The sequence below is a fragment of the Tauraco erythrolophus genome, chromosome 4 (genome assembly GCF_009769465.1).
Source record: "Tauraco erythrolophus isolate bTauEry1 chromosome 4, bTauEry1.pri, whole genome shotgun sequence".
NCBI lineage: Eukaryota > Metazoa > Chordata > Aves > Musophagiformes > Musophagidae > Tauraco > Tauraco erythrolophus.
Window position 1 is genome coordinate 76,989,078 of NC_141468.1, and position 26,795 is coordinate 77,015,872.

Below are 26,795 nucleotides of genomic sequence, written 5' to 3' on the forward strand. Positions count from 1 at the left end.
GATTTGTACTGGCTTAGAGGAACTAATTTGAAGAAAGAAGTAAGTTGGTACAATCTTGTCATGTTGTTGTGACATTGCCACATCATGCTTGATTACTTCCAGAAATGAACTAATGCAGGAAATTTTGTAAAATGCCATTACTAAAATTTGAATTCTGTTTCTGTAATATAATTATTTGTTGCCAAAGTCACAGACGAGTTATTCTTCTCTTCCTCTGCATTATGGCATTTGCTGAAGACACAGGAGCTGAATTTCTTTAAAAAAGAAAAAAAAGAAGAAAGAGAGCTGAGGAAGGTGGGGTAGAGTCCTCCAGCCACCAGAGCAATGGGAATAGCTGATCTCTTTTCTCCCTCCACCCTGCAGAATAAAATGGTCAAACTCACTTTGCTGTTGGGACTATGAGGTCAGGATTGGTTGAACATATTCCAATTATATATTATTATTACAGTCTTTAAAAGAAAAAAACATACTTCACCAAAACTGTTTTCACAAAATGAGACGGGCTTCAACTCTAAAGATTCTTTCAGAAACATTTCAGAGTTGTCAAAACCTGTTATTCCAACAATGCAAGTGTTTTTGTTCTCAAGTTCAAGACTATGTTTCTTCTGGACTTTTTACCTAGCTGAAGATATATGTATATCTATTTTTTTAAAAGTACTAGAAATACAAAAGTACTTTAATAACTCAAACAGAAGAGACTTGCAGGTTATCAACTCACAAATACTTCGAACATTTTGACTGTTTCTATCAATCTGCAGTACGAAATTGTTATCAAAATCTGAATACTATTAATGGGAAAAATGTTTTTTAGCCAAGATATCTCTGAGGTTTTTTTTTTTTCAAACGACTGCCAAAACACGCAAATATTATTTTAAATTATTTTAGACGTTTAGATGTTTTTTTAAAAATTATACTACAAGATTCTTTTTTTTTTGGTCACGTGTTACGGCTCCTATCCATTCCCAGCCCAAGCTAGCTGCCAGTCAGCAAGCAGAAATTTATTTCCTTTCACCCTGACGCTGCGTGTCCCAAGCCACTCCTGCTTCTCTGAGTGGCACTACTTGCACCTGGATAAAATGAACTAAACAAGGAGCTCCATCTCAATCAGTCAGACAGCCGTTTGCTAATCTCTTACTTCAAACTGCTTCAAAATAACCTCACTGACAAGTTGTTGTCTTTCATCCTTGGTGTATGTGCGCCTATCAAGACAGATCTTCTCCAAACATCTCTCACACACAAGGAATGATAACTACTACTTTAAATGCAATGACCCTACTTTGATAGCCTTTCCTCCAGGCACCAGAAAAGAAGACTTGCACAAGAGAGGGCTGACTTCATTCCAAGGCCTCAGGAGCACCGCCACAGGCATGGCATGCTTTGCTTCTTGCATCAATGAGACAGCACAGAGATGGGTAGATTCAGTAATATAAGTCTTGCTGAAGAAATCAAGACACCACTGAAGAACAAAAAATGATTGGGGCTGAGCTGTGACAGCTTCAGATCAGGGGAGAAGCATTTGCTCTCCAGTCAGAGGCCCAACAGGAAGAAAATGAGGAAAAAACAGCCCAGTTAAAGCCTTGGGCTGCAAGATGTACGTGCCCACCTTTCCTGCTGTAAGATAGAATCACAATTGCTTAACTGAGTATATCCCTTCACGAATCATTCACACATAAGTGCACATTATGAGTATGTGTCTGCTGCCGTGCATTCTCTTTTTCTCATTTTTTCCCCTAAAAGTAATCCTGTCAGGACCCCAAAAAAGCTCTCAGCCCAAAAGCTTTCAAAAGCAAACTATACAGACAAAATTTTAGACCACAGGGCTTCTGCCTTGTTCCCCACTGTAAACACAAATCTCTTCACCTTTCTCTGTTACATATTTCAGGTGTCTGGACTATACTCAGTCCATGAAACAGACACTTAGGAATCATCTGGATTTCCTCCCCTTTCAGCAGACAGCCAGAGAAGAACAGACGGAGAAGCTAACGCTGTAGCTATCAGTGAAACAAACTGTATCCCTGGTCAGATGGTGAGTTACTGTACAGACCTGCTGCTGTCTGCAGCTTTGGAAGAGATTAACTTTGGGCCTCCTCCAGTCTTTGGGGCCACCTTCTCCTGTGTGAACTCACCGAGCAGCTTTTGCAGCACCTGGCCATCATAAAGGTCCTCTTCAACTTGTTTGACAATGATTCTCTCCTCCACCAGCACATCATTAATCCAGTCAATTAGAACCTGGAAGTACAGAAAAAAGAGGTAAATGTCTAAAAACTACTGAAATTGCAGGCAGTAATCAGGAACACAAAACAGAGCAAGAGTAACCATATTTATGTATTTCCAAGAGAAATATCAAAGAGATGCCTCTACTCTATTGTTTTTAATTCGGGTCTTGCAGCATGGCAATTTTAGTGCCCTCTGTTTTTCCTCATTAAAAGTCTCCTTATTGCACCAAATCTAAAGCAAGTAGCAACTAGCAGCTTTGCAACAATCACTTTCACTAGTATTTATGTTCTCCCAAGTCCCAAAACTCCTGTCTTACCTATTTTATGTGAACAGCAGACACATGACAATAGTCCCATGCTCTCACCATGATCTCTACCCTGAATAGATGTGAGTGGTGTGCCAGAAAGAAGAGCTTCAGACGGGAAAGAGTGAATGTTCCTATTAACAGGAGCTAAACAGACTCACTAGCTAGATCCCTGTCATTAGCAACAGGACAAGGCATTTTATCTTAAGCTATTGCAGAATACAGAAATCGGGAATTAAAATTTCGGTCAAATGGGGCTGATAACTATTCTGCAACATATATAATAGCCCCTATATGCTGACTACCATAACCATAAAAATCATTCAATCATCTGCAAAACAGGAATGAACATAAAGAACCTTTAAAAAGAAAAGGAACTGAGTTAAGTTTTCCAGGTGCCAAAGATAATAATATTCAAACAGTTACAGGAAAAACAGCCTTGACTGTTTGAAGTTGGCAATAGTGCTTTACTCCAATTTATTATCTGGAAAATTAAATTACTTTCATGAAAATAATATAGTTCTGTGGGAAGAGATGCAATGTTAAATCCTTAATTCTATAAGATGAGAAGAGTATTGCCAATCATAGACATGCAAAATTCATTAACTAGAGCCACCTAAAGTAATGAGCCTCATTTAAAAATTCTGCAGTTTTTAATTTGCTTCATATGAAATTGTGGATTCTTTAAATTCACTTTCTGATTAGATCCCATACTTCTGCCTCTTCTAGGCAGTCATGATGACTGTGAAAGTTTTAGGGTTTTAATATGAAAGAGACTGTGAAATACAAGCAACCAAATGAAGAAAACACAGACAGGCTTGCACTAGAAAACACCCACCTTGGCAATCCTAGGAAACACGAGGTTTTTGAATATGTTGGTCACAAGGACATTTAAGTCATTCAGCCTGGCTACTGAGGTTAAGTGAATCTTTAGTACTTCCAAAGCATGCTGAAAATGTGCAGGGCTGAAACTCAGCTCTAAAAATAGCGCAAGTGGCAAATTGTAGCTAGGTGATAGAGCAACCAGTCAATTAATGGAAAGCAAGGATCAGCATCAATGCTCACATATGCAAATCATTTTGCCCTATAAGCTGCCCAGAGGGATGAAAAAACCTTAGTAAGAAAAATGACTCCTCCAAAGAGCTTTCTTTCAAGGTAAAGCTTTTCCGATAAATTATTCACTAGTCAATATCAGCAACTTGTATCAAAAGCGGTCTTCTCTAGAGCAGGTAAAGGAAAAGTGGAGGTGACATTTTAAGACAGATGTGGATATACAAGGATGTGCTCTGCACCAGTATTATTGCCCTACTGCTCCCCTGTGACCTTGCAGGAACCTTATCTATCACTTGGGCCATTCCCTCTATCAGATGGCCTCCGCCACGTGGTTACAGCTACCACCACTGTTCCAACACATGTCGCCAAGCTGTTCTGTTGCAGGATCCCTTCTGTGGATGGCCCAGAGTCATGACCATACACCAATATGGTTAGAAATCATGCTCGTTTACTACAAACAACACACAGGTTATATAGCAGAACATGACGTGACACGACTACATTCTACAATTGGCTTGCTTAGCGTAAACACACTCTCATGGGTTATAGTGATAGGGCAGCGCTAGCAGACCACAGGTAATAAGCTCATCCCTTTAGTCTCCTCATTGCGGTCATCGGAGAGGCATCCAGGAGGTGTGCATCTTGGCAGGCTATCAGTCTACATTTCCTTTTAAGGCCATTGAGTTAACTTGAAGGACAAAAGTAATCTAGTTGGTAACCTTGTGCTCTGGGGCCCAAACAGGGATTGTCCATACCCGAGAGAATATCATGGCCAGTCTCGGAAAGGAATTCCTCCACACTGTTCCACACCCTTACATCCAACTAATGCCATTTGTTGGGCAGGAGGACCATACAGCTTCTCCCTCTCCTTCCCCTGCCTCGTGTTCCCCTCCTGCAACACCTTCATGGCTTGCTATGCACATAAACTGACAACAGCACTTCTGCTCAAGCAGCCCAGCCTGCTGGCACATCCACTGCCCCTGGCACTTGGGAGTCCTAGATTGAAAGGGGTGTTGCAACACTGTGCTCTGGCAGGTACAGTCATCCTCTCACACTGGCTGTGGTCACAGGAGCAATGCTGGGAAGCCTGTCTCCTGACACATGCTCCAACATGCCCAGGAAACCATCTTGCTGCTATGTCACACAGCCTGATACAGATGAGAGAGAGAGAGAGAGAGAGAGAGAGAGAGAGAGAGAGAGAGAGAGAGAGAGAGAGAGAGAGAGAGAGAGAGATCTCACATGTGAGCAGAGAAAAATGTCAAGACAATTGCTCTTCCTGCATTCACCCTCTAGACATTCTGAGGATGCCTCTTCAGTAGTCTCTGGATCAGGTAAACTCTCCCTGCCCAGTCCTTCTCCTCTAGATTTAAAGCTAGAGTTTTCAAAAAACATTTCAACTATCATCTGGCATAGGGTATCAAACCTTTGGATTTCCTTTGAAAAGCTCAACCAGAAGCAGCTCATCAGAGATTACCATCCAGCAAAAGTTAAACACAAGACCGCCTAAATAAAACTGTTCGCAGAGCTCTGCTCTGCAGGTGGGTACCGTGACCACATTCAGAGAGAACACTCCAATCAGCTATTCTTGCCTCTTTCAATCTTTTTCAGGGGATAGAGGACATTTATGGGAAAGGGCTGGAGAGAGAAATTAGACAAGTCAGCAAAGGATTATCACAGCTGGAAGACAATGAGAAGAGGGATATCATCTTTAACCTCAAAAACCGTTCACCAGTGATACAAAGAAGTGAGTCCTATACAACAAGACACTTTCTTGTCCCAGACCATCTAGAAAGAGATTTTCGAAGCCTGCCAATAAGCTGACTGCCCAGTTCCAAAACAAGTTTGACACACAAAGATATCAATAGAAAAACAACTTAAGAAATCGAAGTCATAGAAGATTTGAGTCTTCCACGAGATTTACAGAGTAGACTTTGAAAAATTACCTGAAGTTCATCTGAAATTATAATTTGATAATCAGATCCCATTACAGTCCCTATAGGAAGATGCCAGATTTCCCAAAGTCCTCAGAAGCTTTGTTAAAGGAAGACTCAGGGTGCTAAACCATTTGAAAACACCAATAAACATTCTATTTCATCTGTCCAGTGCTGAACGGTAGTGAAGTGAGAATCTAAAAAATGTCAAGGAATTAAAAATAAAATTCTGGAAGTACCTTCTAATGTAGGAGACAACATCCCGTTTCCAAGGGTGTAGGTACACAGGAATCACAAAGTGGCTTTGGGTACAGGGTGTTAAAAAAGGAAAATACTTACACTATGCGCTACTTAAACATTTCAGAGAAATTTAGTACTGAAAAACTTTTGGAAAATAAGTACATAAAAGCAATATAAATTAAACAAGGTCTAGCCATAGTTATTTCATTATTTTAATAGTTCGGCACCTGAATGGAAGAAAAATATCCCAAATAACATTCTAACTTCTTTAGTATTCAGACTACAACTCCAGCTCAGCTAGAAAAAATAAATTTGCCATTTATATTTAAGGAAAAAAAAATCCAACTAGTGATGTTTATGTGGGTTTTTTTTTAACAGCCCTTGAAGACTGGCATGTGCTGTAATTAAAAAACAAACAAATCAACCCCAAAAATCTGCTGTCCCACCTCTTAATTTCCTGATTGTGTCTTAATTAGGAGCCTGGAAAAATATTTTTCTACAGATTTTTCTCTTTTTTACTTTTTTTTTTTCAACTTTTACAAGGAAAGAAAGCACCATATTGCTTCTTGAAATGATGAATATGCAGAAATACTTTCTGACTATCTGCTTCCAGAAAGTCACCTCTTCAGTTCTTTGTAGTTACTCCTTCATGCAAAGACAGAAGAAAATATTCAATCACCTGAATGTCTAAAACTTTAAACAGCTTCATAAAGCCCAGAGTACTTGGTGAAAAGCAGACAGAAGGTGCAGAGAGAGAACTGTGCATGAAAACATGCTTAACTTTGATCTATCTAGTCTCTCACTCCTCTACCTATTTCTTCATTTCTGTGCCTGCACTGCATACATCTGCAGTGCAATATTGCCTTTTAAGCTATGTTTGCTGCATTAAATAATGGGTGTAAGAGAAACACTGCAGGACTAAGTGCTTTGTTGTAAAGCCTGTTCTCCCAGTGTCAGCCCTAACACCTTGCCTCTCCTTACAAGCAACTTGGAGACTCACAAAACAGCATGCAGGTACACGGAAATGTTTGTTAGCTCATTTAACTTGTCACACATTCATAAAAAGCTGCTTTTCTATAGTCTTCTCTAGTATTTGGGATTAGCAGCATGATTTTAAAATACAATATCCCCATGTCCTCAAAACCATGCCTGCCCTTTCACCCGTATCCATACTCATACAAAACATCTCTGAACTGTGTCAAATGCTCAGACACACACGTTTGTAGTTGTAAAAATTCCAGCAGTGCTTTAAATTCTGACCCATCCATTTATCATACCATTTTTAGGATGCACGCATATGTCAGGTTAAATGAGCCATGTTCCATTACTAAACACTGGGCTGAAAACTGAAATTTGCCATGAGGCAGACAGCTGAAACAAGAGAGTGCTCGAAATCTAGAAGGAAAAATGAGTCTGCCTGGCTGATTTCGTTTTTTTACTTCATGCAAGATGGATTTTTACATGAAACTTCACCAACTCAGTGAAGTATTTTTGTTCAGCAGGCTGGCAGTGAGGCACATTCAGAGTTAATCTGCAGAGTTCAAGGGCATAAGGACCCCACAGTCACCGCTATACAGTCATGAATGAAATGAAAAACAAGACAAAACACATGAACACATCTGGCACAATGGGAAAACAGGAAGCCCAGTCACCAAAAACAGTAAAGAAAGAAAACCCTGATTTCCATGACCCTTCTCCCCCGACTTCTGGGAGAATTAGGAAGCAGAGAGTATGAAAGCTTGACAGTCTTCAGGGTTGAGCATGGAAATTAACACCAAAAATTCATATTCAGGCCTGGAACCTCTTGACTAAGCACAAAGCACTGGCAGCCTGTAAACAAAGAGAAGGCTTCTTGTTTTCAAAAGCAGACCACAGAGCATTTAGGAAGCCCAGTTTCATCTGGTCACACATGAAACCTTACCAAAAGGACAGTGGCTTCCTTTTAGTTTTCTCTTCACCACAGCGAATTTTAAAAAGCCATAAAATTAGACATGCAAAAGGTGATAATTTCTAGGACAGTGAATGACTTACTACAAATTAGAATGTTTACTCATCTCAGGCCGTATCTGGAGCAGCAGAGTTTGGATCTGCATTAAATTTAGATGAGGTTTTAAAGGCCAAAAGTTGTTGCATTATCAGCCGACCTTACAGAAGTCTTTGCAGGAAGGGAAAGCATCTTGCAACTGTGACTTGCTGTCTTTTGCCAAGGCAAGGCACTTTCATATGGGATCCAGTTCTTAAAAGCTGCTGTTCTAAAATTTTGGATTCAATTAGTAGAAGCTCTTCTTCATACTTTTCCTACTGAAATATATGAGAAAAACCCTAGGAAATCTGCCATTTATGTGAAATGTTAAAATATCTTTTCAAAGTCTCTGACTCAATTCCTACAGCCTATTAACTCTAATTATGTTCAGCATGACAACCAGCAACGAAGCTTTTGGAACTTCTACCCTTCAGTCGTATCCGAACCTTTACACCCCATACACAAAAAACCTACACGTGAACAACAAGGAAAGCACACATAGATCAGCCTCCTGGGTTGTTTTTTTTTTTTAAGTATTCAAAAGAAAGCTAGAAGAACTCCCAAAAACTCTTTACAATTAGTGACACGGACCAACTAAGGGAACTTTATATATAAATGGAAACTGAATTTTGAACAGATTCACAGTAACATATAGACTAGAAACCTGACTCTGAAGTATACAAGAAGAAACAATATATCACAGGACACCTCTGTATCCAATCCCAAAACAGCCCAAACTTAAAATTCAAATGCTTACTCTAAGTTAGTTGTGCACTTGTCACTTGGCAAATACTGGGCAATACGTAAAAGCAGCTCATGCATTTCAGACAACACAAAGGGAGTATTTTGTGAATAAATTACTTATGCATATATATAAATAAAATGATAACTCATCTCTCTTTCCCTGATCTGAATTTTCAGCTTTAGATCTGTTTAGCCATGTACCAAACTGTGATTGCACACAGAGCAAACGAAGTGAGGGAAAAAAGGCTGCTGGCCACAGAGAGAACTTAGCTGAACACGTCACTTCATTCTGACAAACTGCGGCCAGCTATTTTTAGAATACCGTCAATGATGAAAACAAACAACACTTTGAGGCATAATTCTAGTTCCTGATCATTTGTTAATCAAAGATGATTAACATCTTTGTTGGAGACATGGACAGTGGGATCGAGTGCACCCTCAGCAAGTTTGCAGATGACACCAAGTTGTGTGGTATTGTGGACATGCTGGAGAGAAGGGATGCCATCCAGAGGGACCTTGACAGGCTGGAGAGGTGGGCCTGTGAGAACCTCATGAAGTTCAACAAGGCCAAGTGCAAGGTCCTGCACGTGGGTCAGGGTAAGCACAAGCACAAGTACAGGCTGGGCGGAGAATGGATTGAGAGCAGCCCTGAGGAAAAGGACTTGGGAGTGCTGGTGGATGGGAAGCTCAACATAAGTCAGCAATGTGCGCTGGCAGCCCAGAAAGCAAATCGTATTCTGGGCTGTATCAAAAGAAGTGTGGCCAGCATGTCAAGGGAAGTGATTCTGCCCCTCTACTCTGCTCTCGTGAGATCCCACCTGGAGTACTGCATTCAGCTCTGGAGTCCCCAACAAAAGAAGGACACGGAGCTACTGGATTGATTCCAGAGGAGGGCCACGAAGATGATCCGAGGGCTGGAGTACCTCTGCTATGAAGACAGGCTGAGAGAGTTGGGGCTGTTCAAGCTGTTGGCCTGGAGAAGAGAAGGCTCTGGGGTGATCTTATAGCAGCTTTCCAGTACCTAAAGGGGGCCTACAGGAAAGATGGAGAGGGACTTTTTACAAGGGCATGTAGTGATAAGACAAGGGGCAATGGATTTGAACTGAAAGAGGGGAGATTTAGATTAGATATAAGGAAGAAATTTTTTACATTGACAGTGGTGAGGCACTGGAACAGGTTGCCCAGAGAAGTTGTGGATGCGCCATCCCTGGAAGTGTTCAAGGGCAGGTTAGATGAGGCGTTGGGCAACCTGGTGTAGTGGAGGATTTCTCTGTCCATGGCAGGGGGGTTGGAACTAGACGATCTTTAAGGTCCCTTCCAACCCTAACCATTCTATGATTCTATGATTTTCATATGCACAAGAGGACTTAAAGCAGGTATTTTAGCATCCCCAACTAAGCAGCCTTCAACAAGGGGATTCACTGTGTATTTGTTTCAATAAGAGTGAGGAACGAGGCTTTTTGTTGTTGGTTGGTTTTTTTTTTCCTGTTGGTCTCTCTATGTTACCACAATGCTATACAATCTGTCTCTCCAGAGTTACAAGGGCTCTGTCAAAATCACTTCCAAACGCTCACACAAGCTTGCACTGATAAAACCACTATGCATATAATTCCTATGGCATGAGGCTAGCAGAAATTAAAACAACATTTTGTGGAGACAGAGATATTAAAGCAGTGTCAGCAACAGATATCTCTGCTGCTTCTTTGCACTGAGATCCATTTACCCAACCACATGTGACTGACAGAACAGAAACACTCAAAATCAATGATGGCAAACCATTGGCATGTCTAACGCCGGTGTTGAAAGAGATTTGAGCTGGCACCAACGCAACGAAGTCACACTGCCAAATTTCAAAAGGCATGAGGCTCTATTGCTGCTATTGACACATTCCTCTCTGAGGGGACAAGAGAGAGAACCACTTTGAACTATAAAAACCTCCATCTATTCAACTCCTCACTCTTTGCTGGTCCATGGACATCTTTCATTTCAAGCTCTGTGGGGCAGGCAGTTTTTTCTGTTGGTTGCTGCTGTATAGCACTTAGCACAGCTAATTCTCATCCAGCACTGGGGCTCTTGGAAAACATCATTAACCACTGAAGAACAGAAAACAAGGCACAAATTGCTCATTTTTTTGCATTATCCAAAGTCTGTTGCATAAAATAGGTTTTGCCAACATAATCCAAACCTCTCCCTGCCTTACAGATTCACACCAACATAGTGTTAAATATTTCTCTAGCTGAATCTCTGTAAAAACTCTCAACTGCTGAGAGGTATGCAAATGATTAGCAATTACCTAAATTACATAATTTTCAAGTTGGCACTCTACAGGACACATCTCTCCTTTGAGGATGATCCCAAGGAAACAATCTCCAGTTACATGCTGTTCCCTGCACCAGCTGCTCCAGTTCAATTGGTAACACATTATTCTCTCTTCATGCAAGTGTAAACTGGAGTAGTGAACCAGAGCCTGATCCTGCAATGTGCTGTAAGCACTCAGACACATGCTTGAGTGCTGCTCTGACCCTGATTTTCATTCCTCCTGCAGGTTTTCAGGTTTTTAGACTGGAAAATATAACCTTGCTAGACTATGACATCCAAGGAAGACTTACCAACTCTCATGAAATTCCACAGCAAAATTCGTACAAGTATAGAATGGTTTGGGTTGGAAGGGACCCTAACGATCATCTACTTCCAAATCCCCTGCCATGGGCAGGGACACCTTCCACTAGACCAGGTTGCCCAAAGCCCCACCCAACCCGGCCTTGAACACCTCCAGGGATGGGGCATCCACAACTTCTCTGGGCAACCTGTTCCAGTGCCTCACCACCCTCAGAGTGAAGAATTTCTTCCTTAGATCTGACCTAAATCCACCCTCTTTCAGTTTAAAGCCATTGCCCCTTGTCCTGTCACTACACGTCCTTGTAAAAAGTCTCTCTCCAGCTTTCTTGTAGGCTCTCTTTAGGTAATGGAAGGCTGCTAGAAGGTCTCCCTGGAGCCTTCTCTTCTCCAGGTTGAAGAACCCTATCTCAGCCTGTCTTCATAGGAGAGCTGCTCCAGCCCTCAGATCATCTTCATGGCCCTCCTCTGGAATCAATCCAACAGCTCCATATCCTTCTTGTGCTGGGGACTCCAGAGCTGAATGCAGTACTCCAGGTGGGATCTCACAAGAGCAGAGTAGAGGGGCAGAATCACCTTCCTTGACCTGCTGGCCATGCTTGTTTTGATGTAGACCAGGATACGGCTGGCTTTCTTGACTGCCAGCGCACATTCCCAATTTAAAAGCAATTCTGATCTCAGTATCAAGTCTCCTGCCTCACAGAGTGCATCTGGTTCCTTCACCGCAACAACTCTGGATCAGCTGAATTATTCATAATATCGCTGCTCCACTAGCAAAGAAGCCGCAGTACATTTTTTAAGAGTGGTGCAAGACCACTGTACCTTTTGAGAGAATTAATGGATTTAGGTGCTAACAAAGACAGAATGTGCAAAGTCACTTAATTTAAAACCACAATGTATTCCAGGTGAATTACAATAACAAAGAAATTTGAGCACAGCTCCTCGCTAAACTCAGTTTGATGTGGTTTTGTAATCCTAAACGTGTTATTGCAGTGTTAATAACAGATCCCTGGGCTTGTTTTAAAGACGTACCAGGTAAGCAGTTTGCTGAGGCATTCTGTGATGCGTATGTGTGCAGCCAGAGTGCACAAGGTTGCCTGAAAGGAACGTGCCACAGCTTGACCTCCCGTCTGGATATGGTATACAGTAGCCAAAGTTGTCAGATCCACCCAGCTACAGCTGCATTGTTGTTTCAAACAAAAATAATTTTACAATGATAAAGAGGAAGTGTATTAGGAAGCATAACACAAGCACAAATGCTTTTTGGAAAGAGATCCCATTTGTTCAGAATTGCCAGCCCTTCTCTCCCTGCTCAAGCTTTCACCGTTAACCTCAACGACTTACTGTATAGAAAAGGTCTTCCTAAACACTAATTCCTCAAGACTGAATCCTCCACCACGAGCACTGCCGAGGCAGAAAGCCACACCTCACAGCAGCACAGCTGGGAACACCACTATCAACACCTTGGGTACATGTCTCCAGTGACAATACAGATTTGGGACAATCTGGCCCCTGCTCTAGTACACAGGATAACCAAGGATTTTTCTTCTTTAAAAAAAAACCAACAGAATACAGGGCAAGAATAATGTCAATTCCAACTTTCCTATAACACCAGAGGTCTCCTTGTCCACTACCATGCCCTTGCTCATCTCAGTCCTGAAATCTCACTAATGCTTTCCAAGCTCCTTCCCTGTTTTCATAGATACAGGGGATCCAGGTTTACACGCAGTGACTGCAGGCAGATTCAAGCTAAGCACTGATCCTTGCTGTGATAATCACAAGGATATAGGAGGACAATGGAGCTTTACTCCCTAACTAGCACAAGTACTCTGACATTCAGCCTTTTCTTGTTTCACTCATTGCTTTTAGCCTTACCTTGATGACATCAGTTTCCACAGATATACTTCAGTAATGAGATGTATTCCTCAGTTGTATTCTTGGTTACGAGCTTGTAAATGACATTGGCTCACTAGTTAAATTGAAGGACAAAACAGTGATTTCCTACCTTGATCAGTTCTTTGAACTTGGGGTCTTCTTTTGAGTTAGGATCAATCATAGTGCGTTCCTCATTCTCCTCTGTCCAAGTAAAATGGGAAACTTTAGTCAGATCCACTTCAAACATACCCTGCTGAAACACTGCAACAATTCCTAAGCATGAAGTGGCCTGTCAGCTGATTGAGAAATGACAGTGCCTAGTCATCATCTTAGCAAGGGAATATCCAACGATCAAAGCCATAGGCATTTTTAGAGACATACACAAAGACAACACAGCCCTAAGTTCCCTAAAATAAGATTGTTTCCACTGACCTTCCCCAGCTCAGACTCTGCAGAACACAGCAGGAAAATCACCGTTCTCTATACCCTGCGGGGCATGTTAATATCAACGTGCCAGAAAGTGCAGTCAACTACTTTTCTCTCTATCCTCAATTTGTACTTAACTTCTATTTTAAAACACCTGTCCCAAATTACACTGTCTTGAAGAATATACCGAGCTTATGGCACTACACTCAGTGCAACTGCTGAGGCTTGGGCTGACAGTTTGTGCTTTCGCTCTCTGGTTCCCTGAAACTTGGTCATGCATGTAGCCCTGAGTGCATGAACTCCTTAACCTCTGGTTAAGCTGCAGAATGAAAATTACCCCAATTTAAATCAGCTGTACTTGTGAGAGGAGGAAGAACATAAAATAGAGTTCTCGGGAGTACAGTCTTCTTTTTCTTCTGTTCTGTGGGATGGGCAGATGTGAGAAATGCTCTCCAATAGCCAGCAGGACAATCACAAGAGGCATGAATATAAAGAAAAATTTTTAGAAGGGACGATTTCATACAGAAATGTTGGTGGCAAAATCAACTTGAGCTCAGTAAGGCTAGCAACCAAAGCACCTTTGGCAAAATTATCTTCGCAACAGCATGTATGGACACATGCATGTTCACGTTACCGTAGACATGGATACCACTATGTAGGAAGCGGCTGGAGCAAGCCTAGTATTTTAAATTCTGATGCTTGCTTTAAAGTAATAGACCTCTCTCTGCACCCTTCATTTTAGCTCCTTTAGTAGCAAAGTGGCAGTTGTGATCTAGGTTAGATGTGTTCCTTTAAGTGGAGAACAAACCCTGGCTACTACACAACAAGAACACAAGGATGGGTGACAGTGCCACAGCTACACGAGGGGATCCCCATCTCTTCAGCTAAAATAATTATTCAGAGACCCCATGGATTTATCTTTAGCTGAGTCTAGACAGGCCATATGGAGTCCTATTTTCCTAGTCATTTCCCAATTCCTTCCAGCATGACAACAAAGGAGGGGGTATGACAGTAAGACCACAGGTCAGGCCATTGCCACATTGCATAGAGGAACCCTTTCCAACAACAATCAACCTACAGTAACTTCCTATTGCAGTGCTAAGACTTCACTGCTGTCAGATGGGAAACGCCACACTTGCACATCCTAGAGACAAGACAGACTATACCATCTAACTGGGTTACTTTACACTCACCTAGACATTTGGGTTCAGTATTTTCCAGGTCCCCTTATCTTTACTAAATATAATAGGACCCTGCTATCTGAACATACTTGACAAATTTCCACAAACCTAAGAAAAAACATGAATTCTTTTGCTGCTTTTTTTCCTCTGTTCCTTTACTTCCTCATTACTCCAGGCAGTCTAGTTGTAAGGAAGTGACACCCACTACACACCCAAAATACTGCTAACTGAAACCCTGAACAAGACTTGACCCCTATGCTTCACCACAGAACGTTGCTTAAGGTTCGCCAGTGGTCACGTCTCTGCATGACAGGCCTTCAGGAGTGGTCCCGCATCTTCTGAAGTCATCCCCCCTTTTAGTGGTACTCAGAAGAAATCATTGGAGTCACTCCTGATCACTTTTTGCTATTAAATTATGCTGTTGCTCTTGCAGGCACTCAGAGAGGGCGGGGAACAGAGAGAACGGGAATTTGAATATTTACCTTCTTTCTATAAAGCATTCCTTGTTTTACATACTTCTATCCTAATCACATTTAATCACTATTTTCAGCAGCCTAAATGCTCATCTTTTCATTCAGTTTCAGGTCTTATTTTGCTGTACTGTCACGTGCAAAGAGGCAGCAGTAACACAAGGTGGAACATGGCACCCACTAGTTAACAACAGCATAGTGTGCACATTGAGACGAGGCAGTCTAAGGGTTCCATTGGAATCAGGACATACAATTCTGCTACAGACTTTCTGTGGGTTGGTGCTTTTGCACTTCAGAGAGAGAGAGAGAGAGAGAGAGAAAAGATACCACTTCCTTACTGAAGAAGGATGTTCATGAGGACAAATAAAAACTGAGATCCACTTGACCAGTGGGTTAATGGAACTGAAGTAACTCCTAAGCAGACAAACTCAGCAGTTATTTTCTATCTAAGTCTTTGCAAATCTCAACCTTCTATTTGCTTTCAGGGTGACCACAGAAGAACTCAAATCCTCTGCCAATTCATTGAAATAATCAATTTTCCCATTAATTACCTTGCTTAAGTGTATCTGCATAGCTGGCACTGCTCTTTAAATTTCATTTTAGCCCTTCTAATTTCTAGTCTACATGTGACATGCAACAGTTCCTCATTCTCATGCTCAATTCTCTCAGTTGCAACTGAACAATCTACATTCAACAGTAAAGCAACGGATATGCGGGTCACAGCAGCCACCTTCATTAACAACCGCTTAGTCGAGTTCTGTAGCGTGAACACTTTACCTAATAGTGTGTCTTCTGGATGGATGTCCACGGTGCTTGGGTTCATTGGTGCATTGATAGCATTTTTCCCTTCTTCTTGGAGGTCACTCACTGAATAGAGGGGAAAAAACAGAAAGAAATCTGTAATAAATGCAAAGTTTGCAGATACATAGAGGTGGAAGAGGGTATTCATAATAAGAGAAAACATCTGGTAGATCCATTTCAACACAGGCCCACAGTTTATGGAATTAAGAACTACAGCCGCAGCGGAAAATAAAATCAAAGTAACATCCTTTTATAGCTTCTTATTAAACTGAACCACCATACAACTGGCTGAAAATATTTTGCAAGAAACCCAATTCTGTGGTAAGAGCAACCTCAGCGTGCCTGTTTCTCCAGAAGGAAGAGATGTGACCTTCGTCTGCAGGATGGTCCAGATCTAGAGCAGACAGCAAACTGTAAAGACAAACTCCTTTTCTGATAGCACCACCATCACTAATCAGCACCTTTTCCAGTTGCAGAACTCCAGGAAATGCAACTTGCTACTGGCCTTATTAAAAGTCTCAGAGAGTCCCAGGGAGACCTACTAAATAACGATGAAAATGTACTTAATTCTAGGATTGTCACTGGCTAAAAATAGATGTAGCATGACTTGGTGAACACAAACCTGGAATTTGTGATTTCCAGCTCTTGTCCTAAACCTACAACTCTCATTTAGGAAAGTCAGGAAAGTACTCTTCATCAACAAAATCGATATTAAAATACTTCCCTGCATTCTGCCACATGGGAGGAACTGAACTGGAGGACAAGTACTGAATAGTTCTTTAGTATCTTCAGAGCTTGACAGTGAGAAAAGTACTAGCAATGCTGTAACATCTTCACACTCTCCAAGGCACACCTTCCCTTAAACTCAGATAAGGAATATTTATTATAAGCCAAGCTACTGAAATGCATGCATTTGAAATAGGAGATACAAAGACACAGTAACAGCTCCATCTATTCAGTGACAGTTCTGCGTTAGCATGGGCTAAGATCGTTTGTGGCAGTATTCGTGGTATTGCAGTCTCCTCTGGGAGAGATCCAAGTCCCACACTCTTTTCAGGGAAAAAGCAAGGACTTCCAAATAAATTAGGTCTGCTAGACAAACGTTTGTGGGGAAAGAAAAGGAGGAACAGTTAACTAATAGTCACAGTGTGCCAACAAGCACTTCCTTCAAGAACAGTCACTATTCCCCTTTCCCATTGGAAAATCAAACCACAGGCTAATCATTTGCATGCAGTCTGCAAAGATTACAAAATCCTGCATCAGTACTTGCTTTTTTCCCCACTTGACAGAAGGGGAAAACACAGAGATCCTACTGCCCCACAGGAGGACAGGGAAGAAGAATACACTACAATCCCCACTCCTTCTCTCATGGATACTTGAAACAGGCACTTAAAACAACTTACCACATTTCTGAATTGCAGTTCCAAGATGTTAGTTAATTCTGGTTCACAGCATGATATTGAACATGAGTAAAATTCTCAGTTATGAAATGCTTTTCTTATGTTCTGCAAGCAACAAACACCAGTCCTTACGACTTAGAGCAGCCGGTCAGAGCTAACACAGCACAAAGCCTGGGGGAAGAGGGGCTGCCAGCAGCAGGCACAGCTTGCTTTTGGTATTGCCTACCTTCTGTGAGGGGAGGGGAACAACATTTCCAACTGCAAACAGAACACAATGTCTGCAGGCTGAGATTTAACCTCCTGAATAAAGATCGTTATTAAAGAAACTCTTAACTACCCCTTTTCTGCACTCATTGTCATTTTCTTGGAAAACTCTCCAAAGAAAAGTCAGAGAGCTAAGAGGCCTCATACAACAGACCAAACCAGCTCTAACATCATGCCTTATCCAGCCCTGTTTGCATTACACCCAACTAGAGTTTTCTCCTTTGAGCAGCTCCTACGTTGTGATGCCAATAGGAATACAGCCACCAGGAGGCACAAGAAAAACGGTGCGGAAACTAGACATTACAAGATTTTAAAAAGCCTGCTAGGACTATAAATGCCCAAATCGCACTTAAATCAGACTCCTTTTGAAAGTACGAGGCATGTTTCTAGATGTAACTCTCTCATCATTACTATTGCATTGCTGTCATTCTGGGAATGCCAAGCACTCAATATGGTCAGGGCATCGCTGTTCCTAACACTCTCCAAATGCAGAAGAGCTTCCAAGTTCCTCCAAGCAGTGAATACACGGTACTGTCTTCAGAGAATGCTATATAAAGTGCTGCATACGTTTCAAGCCAGAATACTTTTAAACATTTTATTATAAAACTTTTAAATACTTTTAAAAGTTTTATTCCCAAAAGTTCAATTAAGATGATACATTTGTTCTTTTTTTTTAATATAAAAACGATCTCCACTCTTCCTAACAAGAATACTTTGTTTCTGAGCAATTTACTAAACGGAAAGAAAACATTATTACGAATTTGTGTATTAAGCCCCCATCCCTCACGACATGAATAGCCACATGAAATCCTTACATTTGCCTTCAGATCCAGTGCAGCTGGGCCAGATCCCACAGGGCAAAAACATCCTCTCCTATCGCTACTGGCAAAGCACGGCTATGTCAGCAGAAAGCCTCCCAAAGCCTGCTGCCCAGGGAGAGTCCTGCTGACAGAGAGCCCGCACACAGGCAGACAGCTTAGGAAGAGATTCTTGCAACAAAGGTAATGTTTCCTACCTCCTTTTCTGCGCCTCTTACACAGGAGCCCTGCCATTCCGGCGCCAGCAGCACAAACAGGTCGCAGGCGAGCTGCATGGGCCGTCCGAATGCCGAAGGAGAGGCAGCAACTGGATAAGGGGCTGCCACCTCAGGACTGCCCAACCTACGTTAATTTGGGCACGGTGACACAGGAGGAGGCACTAAGATAGCCTCCCAGCTGCTGGGGGGAGGTGGTGGGGGCCAGGAGAAAGGACACAGCACTTGGCCGTGGACTCCCAGCCAGGAATCCTTCCCTATCCTTGCCGCTTCTGCGGGTAGCCAAGTGCCTCCCTTGACCTGCTGCTGGCCACCTAAGAGCAGGCACCTCAAAGATGGCGTTTTCTCTGCAAGGAGCTTCCAGAAAAAGTAATCTCCACCTCTGGCCAACGCACAGTCGGGTTCCCCACTATGACAGCTTGCCCCAGGAGCACACGGGTTCACAGAGCAACAGCCAGCAGCCGGAGAAGCTATTGCGCTCAAGAAGGTAAATTTGCCAGGGTATTCCCAATACCTGCTGCACTCCAAGACCATTTCACACTGTGCTGGAACAAATGCTGACAACTTTTTCCCTGCTCGCTGCCCTCAGTAGTCACTTATCACTGCTGAGCAAAGAAACAGAAGCAGGAAAAGGAAATCGAGCCACAATGCTGGAAAAAACAGAGAACCCATGAACAAGCAAGTGGAGGCACTTAAGAATACAAGTCAGGACGGAGCAACAGGTACGTTTCTGAGAAGAATCTGATAGGTGTTTTAACGCAAATTTACAACAGAGAACGGCTTTCAGCCCATGCTTTCACAAACCCAAAGGTACCGTAAAAGATTGTGGATATTAATTGATTGACAAACGCCAACCTCCTCGATTACAGCAACAGTGGCTTTGCTGTAGCATTTATCCTTACCTCAAACAAGCCATCCATGCAAGAGGGTATTTTACTTGTAGAGCACGGCTGCGCTTACCAACTAGCCTGTTGGGCAAGTGCCACACGAGGTATTACCACTTCTGGACTGTTCTCCCCACCTGCCTATTCACAGGTCCCCTTCCTGTCCCCCTCTCTTCCCCCTTCCCTTCCCTACAGGAAATATCTTCCCCTGTTGCATTGGCATAGTTCTTTGCTCTCTAAATTAGATGTGTGTAAAATATCTTTCTCTAAAGCCTGATCATTTCATTTTATAGATCAGCCAAAGGAAACCTGCAGTGGAGGAAGACGGGAAGGGGTAGATAATTTGGGACAGGCTGGAGTAGCATCACTTAGTCCAGGCTGGTTCACAGTAGAACCTTTCCTGTATCTGGTGCCCCGGTCTGGATCGTTTGCCCCCACCTGCACACCATGTCATGCCAGGGCAGAGAGCTCCCTCAGACATGCCAGCAGAACTCGTACGAGCAGCCGGAGCACCCAGGGAATGCCTGGAAAAGAGTTTGCCCCTACCTTGACCCACAACACTGATTCTGCTAAATGGTTACAGCCTTAACATAAAACTTGCTGATGGTCTAAATGTCTCAGCTGTGAACTTGCACAGGGCAAGTCAGGTGTATCTACAGGCACAGAAAAATGATGCCTTGGAAAGATACCCGGCAGAGTTAGCCACAATTTCTCCCATATATCTGCTATAGCCTCCCTCCATTCTGGCTGGAGTTGTCCTTTCCGAGCAGATCCTCGATTAACAGACAGCACTAGTTCTCTGAACCACTTCAGCCAGCACTAGCCAAATCCAAACGTAACAAGGGACAGGCAAGTGGCCAAGGCATTCAGCAAATGAGTATATCCCTAAACCAGAAATTTAAATTCACAAGTAAAAGGTCACTTCTCTACTGGTCCCCAGGAAAGCAGCAAGGGCTCCTGGCAGCCTTCCGATGTTTTAAGAGTCTCCTGGCAGTGTCAGCAGTCTACATGATTTAGTCACATTGGAAGCTGTGCTGGTCTTTCAAACAAATTAATATAATGAGCGGATCACATACACACATGCTATACAGCACTACATCTGTAAGCCAGGCAGGCTGTCTCGGTGCAAGGGATTACACGCAAACTGCACAGAAGAGGAGCAATTAGCTGCAGAAAGTTGGAAGCGCCAGCAGAGCTGTCAAGGATTTCTCACGAGTCAGAAAATGGCCTTTAATATCAGCAGGAGCACTATAGAAAGAAGAAAAGTCTCCGTTTTCTCCTTTTTACAGGAAATAGCAAGGTGATGTCAACAATTTGGTCCTTTCTACTTTCACTCTTAATAATTTTAGTGCAATTTTAAAAGATATCAACAACAGCACAGTTCACCTCTTACGTCTTTACCATTCACTGCCTTGTTATTAAAAAATTGACCGCAAGCCTCTGCCTCTTACGAAAACAGATGGCAAATGCTACTTAATTTTAGTTCCAGCTATTTCTGACTGCAAAGCTGAATCCCACCCCACAGAAAGCAGCAGCTGTCGTGATGCTAATCACGGGTTTCAGGATACGCTGCTTTCCTTTGCATTCAACCAGTGCCGAGCTGGCTCCGCAGCACTGCCTGACCACAACTTTTACACAACGTGCTTTCATCTCATCTCATCTTCCTAACTTTGGAAGCTATCAGACTGTTTCTTTACTCTTGGCTCCATTACAGACAATTTGTTCAAGTAACTTTGTCATCCTCTTTGGTCAGATCAGCACACAGAAAGGAAACATGCAATGACCATGTAACACGAACTGCACAGGAAGCTCTTTTCTGCCCACAATGTCTTATCACTTCCCAAGTTTCCTTGCTCTTCCCAGAGACAAAACCGCATGCAGCTGCATTTTTTCAGTGACCCACCTGCTTGCAACTCATATCCTAAGAGTTCAGATAATCACATGCAAAATAGAAAGTCCATATTCAAGACCATTCCTACTCCACTCAAATCAGTGACATGACCTTCATTCACTCACACCTCAGGTGAGACACAGCTGTGGGACAAATCCCCCTGAAGAAGCAGCCAACCCTTGCATAAAAGATCAAGTATCTGCCAGAGCTCCCACTTCCCACATATGGTGTCAGATCAGAAGGCAACAGGTCCCCAGTGGATAAGGACCCTGCAGTGTCTATCTCTTAACCTGCTCGTCTGTTTGTCTATCACAGCCCAACACACACATAATTTCCACCTGACACCTAAAACGCTTTCACAAACGAGTTGTTTTCAAAACTGTAAGCCTTCTAGGAACATTTTTTAAAAAGTTTTACAAAAACTGGTATTTTCCAAGAAAAATTGTTATACTGAAAGATTTCAAACCAGCCCCAAACGTAGCGCAGGCTGATACACTGAGACTCTTTGTCTCTTTTCCAGAGACAAATCACACACAACTCACCAGTCTGCTACTGCATTACTAATCACTTAACATTTACAAAAGGCTCTGAGATCTTTTGATAGAGGCCACAGAAGAAAGACAAAGCCTCCATTAATTATAATAGAGAATTAATAATCACAGGCAGATCAAAGGCAAAGACTTGATCAAATCCACATAGAGGCACTGTATCAAGGGACGGCACTCAAAGCAGAACTGTGGTAATAAAGGAAATTATTTATATGCCTCAGTAGGCAGACAAGGCACTCCCAACGGTCAGGATCTGTCACTTAGAGAAACGGAAAGACCTAAAAAAAGGGAAGAGTAAAGCTACTGGCAAATTTTAGGAAAAGGCTGTAATAATCCCTTTGTTTCGCTGCAAAGATCAGGCCATGCTTGCTTATATGACAGACGTGTTAAACTTACACAGATGAGTGTCTATTCTGTGACTGCCAGAACAAAGATCTTCCTTTTACTTTCTCCAGGAGTAAAATATGAATCTAGCATGGTAGCAGCATATCCAATGCTTGAGTCAGTGCAAAACGTTTATGAGAAGCTGGGGCTTGGTTTGGTTTTGTTTTGTTTGTAACGGTGAAATACTGCTTTCAGTTTTTTCTCCCCTGAAAATTTTTACTTTTCTTTGAAGCTGTTTGGGGTTTTTTTAAAATTCTGGTGAAAAAAGAATTTGCATTTTTTGGTGCATGACACCTGTGTTGGCATAGCCAATATTAACGCCACTACAGCTATCCCAGCCAAGCCTTGCACATGCACCAGCCTTCCGGAGCAGAGGAAGGGTGCGTTGGGGCAGAACGGGAACAGGCAGAGAAGCAGCAGCCTGGGACAGAGAAGCCCTGAACAGACCACAGTGGCCACGAGCGGCTTTCAGCACGGCCACCACTAGCAACCGGACACCAAATCAAACAAAACAAGACTCTGCAGTTACTAAGCAGACAGATCTTTGGCCAGTTACGTGGCCCACTGTGGTTCAGCGTCAAAGCTGAATCCTACAAAATTAAGTTGCTGTGCGCCACACTAGTGCTCTGCTCCAGCTCCTGGCAGGGCGCTGGGAACGCGGGGAGGAAGGAGGATCCTGGGCAGCCGCGGACAACACAGTAGCCAGCAAAGCAGGGCTGGCTACCGCTGCTGTTACACTGCAGACATGGCTGAACAGATAGATCCCCCCTCCGCTATTAATCTGACTCCGATAACAACTGTCACAGGCAGAGCTGACCCGCAGCTGCCTGGGCATAAATAGGCAGTGACGAAAACCACCATGAACCAACAGTACCAACACAGAGCCACTGTACGTAACATTCAGGTCTTCTTTCCAGCAGTTGTACTGATGCCATTCAAGCCTCACAGCTACCAAAGCACCAAGCCAGAATTCTATCTCAGCATTTGGCTCCCTGGCTGGTTTAGTCCCTTTCTGCTCAGCTCATGCAACAGGTCTAACACCCACTTAGTAAATACTTACATAGGAATCCTTCAAAATATGCTCTGCAAGGCATAAAAGCAAGATGCAGACTTTGACAGAAGCTGACAGAGAGCTACAGAGTTAAAACTAAAAGTCAAACTTGGGATTCATCGTTTTGCTCTAAGTCCCTGTTTCTTGTTTCTTTAACTATTATCTTAAGCTTAAGTTCTATCTTTATCAGGCAGGCATCCGTGCTGTCAGCAAAGGGATGCTCCAGGCTTCGCCTCCATCCCCAGCTGCCACTTACCACTTCCCTTTTGCTGGCACTAGTGGTTGCAGAAGCTGTACTACGGCACAGAGCAGGGACAGAGCGTGCCTGAAAACTAACCAGATAAGAAAGGGAAAAAATATAAATTCGATTTTCAATGTGTAGACACACAAACGCTGGCCAAAATAAAGCACAACCCAGCAGAAATAAGAACGTGGACGTGAATGACGTTTTAAGGTATTTACAAAATTACACGTACAAAAGCAAGGTTTTCAAGTATGGAAAATGCCGCCCAGCAGGATACTGAGCTGACACACGGACCCTGTCAGCTCTGCTTCAGTCTCCCTATATTGACCTTACAGCATCAATCCCACAGCTTTGAAAATGGCCTTTTTTTTTTTTTAATCACATTTCCTCATGCCTGAGAAGTGTGTGTATATTTTTAAGCAGCTCCCAGCAAACGGTTCTGACATTTTGTCCTGCCTGCCCAAAATGGAACAACACTCCCCTTCATGCAGATGAGCAAGGAGAGATCAACAAGCTGCCTTCGCTACTCGTGGAGTGCTGCGTTACTCCCAGGATACACGCTGGCTGTTGCAGCTCAGCGTCGCTTACACCTCATGCACACTCCAAGGTCTGGAACCAGCACCTGGCTGGGATCAGGGCCCTGCGACTTGACATGGTGTATCCATTCATTTCAGGGACGTGAGATTTTTCTCCCCCGTTTCCTGCCCCTTGCACTAGCTTTTGCGCAGACTTGTTAATAAATGGGAAACGGTTTCAGGTAAAGAAGGTTCCAGACCCTTGCATTTTTATTTTATTTCTAAAGACAAAAATAAAACAATCTCTAAAGCGTCTACCCCTTACCCAGCTGTCCTAAGCACTAACGTAATACACACATAAACTACACAGCTTCTACAGTCCAGGACATGAAGTAGGCATACCTTTGGCACTTACGTTGTCCTGAACTTATAAACAGATGGCTTCAATCCCAGAGTTTTTTGACAGGGAAAAACCCAGGCTGCTGCCTCAAACATCACAAGCAATAACTGCAGCTTGAATGGACCCTAAAAGCAACTAAGGAAAGCTACACTCCTCCCTCTGCACACAAATTCTACTTGAAAACAGGGAAAACACACTTCCTCAGCCTCCCCCAGTTACAATTCCATCACAATATACAAAAGGTCATTCCTTCCCACAAAGCAATGGTGGAGGATTATGTTCTCCCAAGCATACCACACGAGCACCTGGACAACTTTCACCTGAAAGACGGATGTGCAGTCAAATCCGCCTGATGAGAACCAAGGGAAAGAAAAAGTCTGATAAGAAGAGGAAAGGACTGAAGGATCCGCTCCCAGTAGAAAAGCCGCACGGCATTTTAAATTTCCTGCCATCAATTCTCCATGAAATACTGTATTCTACTATACAGTGCTTAGTACTCTTCAAGGCTGCTGTGTACTCTTACAACCAAAGATGATGGGCACCAGCAGGCAGGGATCAGCACGTTCACAGCCTAGGAACTCAGCCTGAGACCCCAAAGAAAAAGGTTGATTTCCACAAGATGCCAAGCACCAAGACTCCTTTAACCAAAAGCAACTCGAGAAACCAGAATCAGCTCACTACTTAAGGTATCCATGTTTGATGAGTCTGGCCAGAGCGAATCACCAAGGCAGAGAGAGCAGAAGCTGTCAGAAGCAGAGCTAAGAGCATTGCCCTGGAACAGAGATGGCTAGTCTGTTCATTCAATTCTTGTCTTCTCCATCATGAAGAAATCCAGGAGAAAACAGCACTTCAGTTTACTGCCTCCTACAAGCTCTATCTCTGATCCCACATACAAATCTGTCTGCACAAACTTGATCAAGCAAAACACTCGGCATCAAAAAGGTCACTCCTGCGGCTCGTGGTAACGCGTTTTACAACCGAGCTGGTTTCCATCTGTCCACTGACTCCTTTTCACTTCCTTCTCACAGTTTGACACTTCATTTGTAGGTACCCAAATGAAACCCCCTCAGTTAATTAACAGCCCAAACAGCTTTACCTGCTCCAGCTTACTGCTTTCCCCATATCCTTTGCCCCCCTTTCCAAAGGCATGACAAGGTTAACAACCACGACCAAAAGCAGTCTACCCCACAAATATGAAAATATTTGATGTTCTTGTTCTTCTGAACACGTCAACAGAAGTACAGAGTAACAGACTCACTTCTGAAGGCAATGATGGCAGGTGAGCACAAGGAGTAACAGAGAGGGACCGTCTTCTCCAGCTGACAGTACACAGCTCAACAAACCAACTTCACTGGAAGTTGGAGGCTGGAAGGAGGCTACAGCTATGACTTGCAATACAAAAAAAGTAATTTTTTTGCTTGTGCAACATCATTCTACAGGAAGAATAAGCTGAGATAAACGATCCTGTAAACCACAAAAAGCGCTAATCGCTGGAGTTGCCCGAACATCAGCCAAAAAAACAAAGGAAAACCCTGAAAAATGCTCATACATAGCAACTATATCTGCAACACACATATTGAGGGTTTTCTAGTAAATACTAGTCTTCAGTTTAACAGAGCACAGGACCAATGGAGGGACAGGCAGTGCTCCAGCCTAGCAGCTTTAGCTAAAACACTCAACACACAGTTTTCAGAGTACCATATACTGAGGATGCTCATGCCCAGCTCTACCTTTCCTGGGTTCTACCTGCATCCAGGACAGTAAAGCAGTGTATTGAAAATGAACTGAAATATCTAACTACACAAGGAGATGCTGCAAAATACAAAGAAGTTTTCTCAATGGTTTCCAGACAAGTCATATGTGGAAAATTGTTTTACTTATTGCTTTGAGCACCAGAGGAGCCTGCCAAGACAAGCACTTCAGAGATAAGTACTACAGACCTCACAGGAAAAGAAAGTCTGAACTCAGAGCCCACGGTCAGATAAAATCCAGTCCATAAGAGGAAGGGGCAGTGAAGATAGTGGCTGCCATAAAAGCATTCAGATGTTTAGCTTCGCCAGGTTTAAGTAAGAAATAGACACTACCATGTCCTAACAGAGCTGCAGAAGACCATGTAGAAAGGGTGGAGCCCAGGCCACTGACTGCCATTCCAGTCCAGTCTCACAAACGCAGTCCTCAAAGGATGACAAAACGCCACTATGAAACAACAGCCAGCCCAAGAATCAAATCAAAACAAGTCCAAAGCACAAGAAAACATCACATTTCACCAAGTATCAAAAAGACCTGCAGCTGTTATTATT

General features: G+C 42.9%; 1 protein-coding gene across 3 annotated transcripts in view; it reads right to left on the reverse strand.

The window, feature by feature from the left end:
- PARVB (parvin beta) overlaps positions 1-26,795 on the reverse strand; it is a 61,135-nt gene that overhangs the window by 21,853 nt on the left and 12,487 nt on the right. The window contains exons 1-4 of one of the 3 annotated variants that reach the window (XM_086611208.1): positions 25,754-25,858; positions 15,858-15,947; positions 13,134-13,204; positions 2,127-2,229 (exon numbers count right to left, since the gene is read on the reverse strand). In XM_086611208.1, coding sequence (XP_086467334.1) covers positions 2,127-2,229; positions 13,134-13,204; positions 15,858-15,947; position 25,754 — 265 coding nt within the window. In that variant the 5' untranslated portion in view covers positions 25,755-25,858. Of the gene's footprint in view, positions 1-2,126; positions 2,230-13,133; positions 13,205-15,857; positions 15,948-17,284; positions 17,306-25,753; positions 25,859-26,795 lie in introns of those variants that run through there. The other 2 variants (XM_086611209.1, XM_086611207.1) reach the window with 2 other exon arrangements.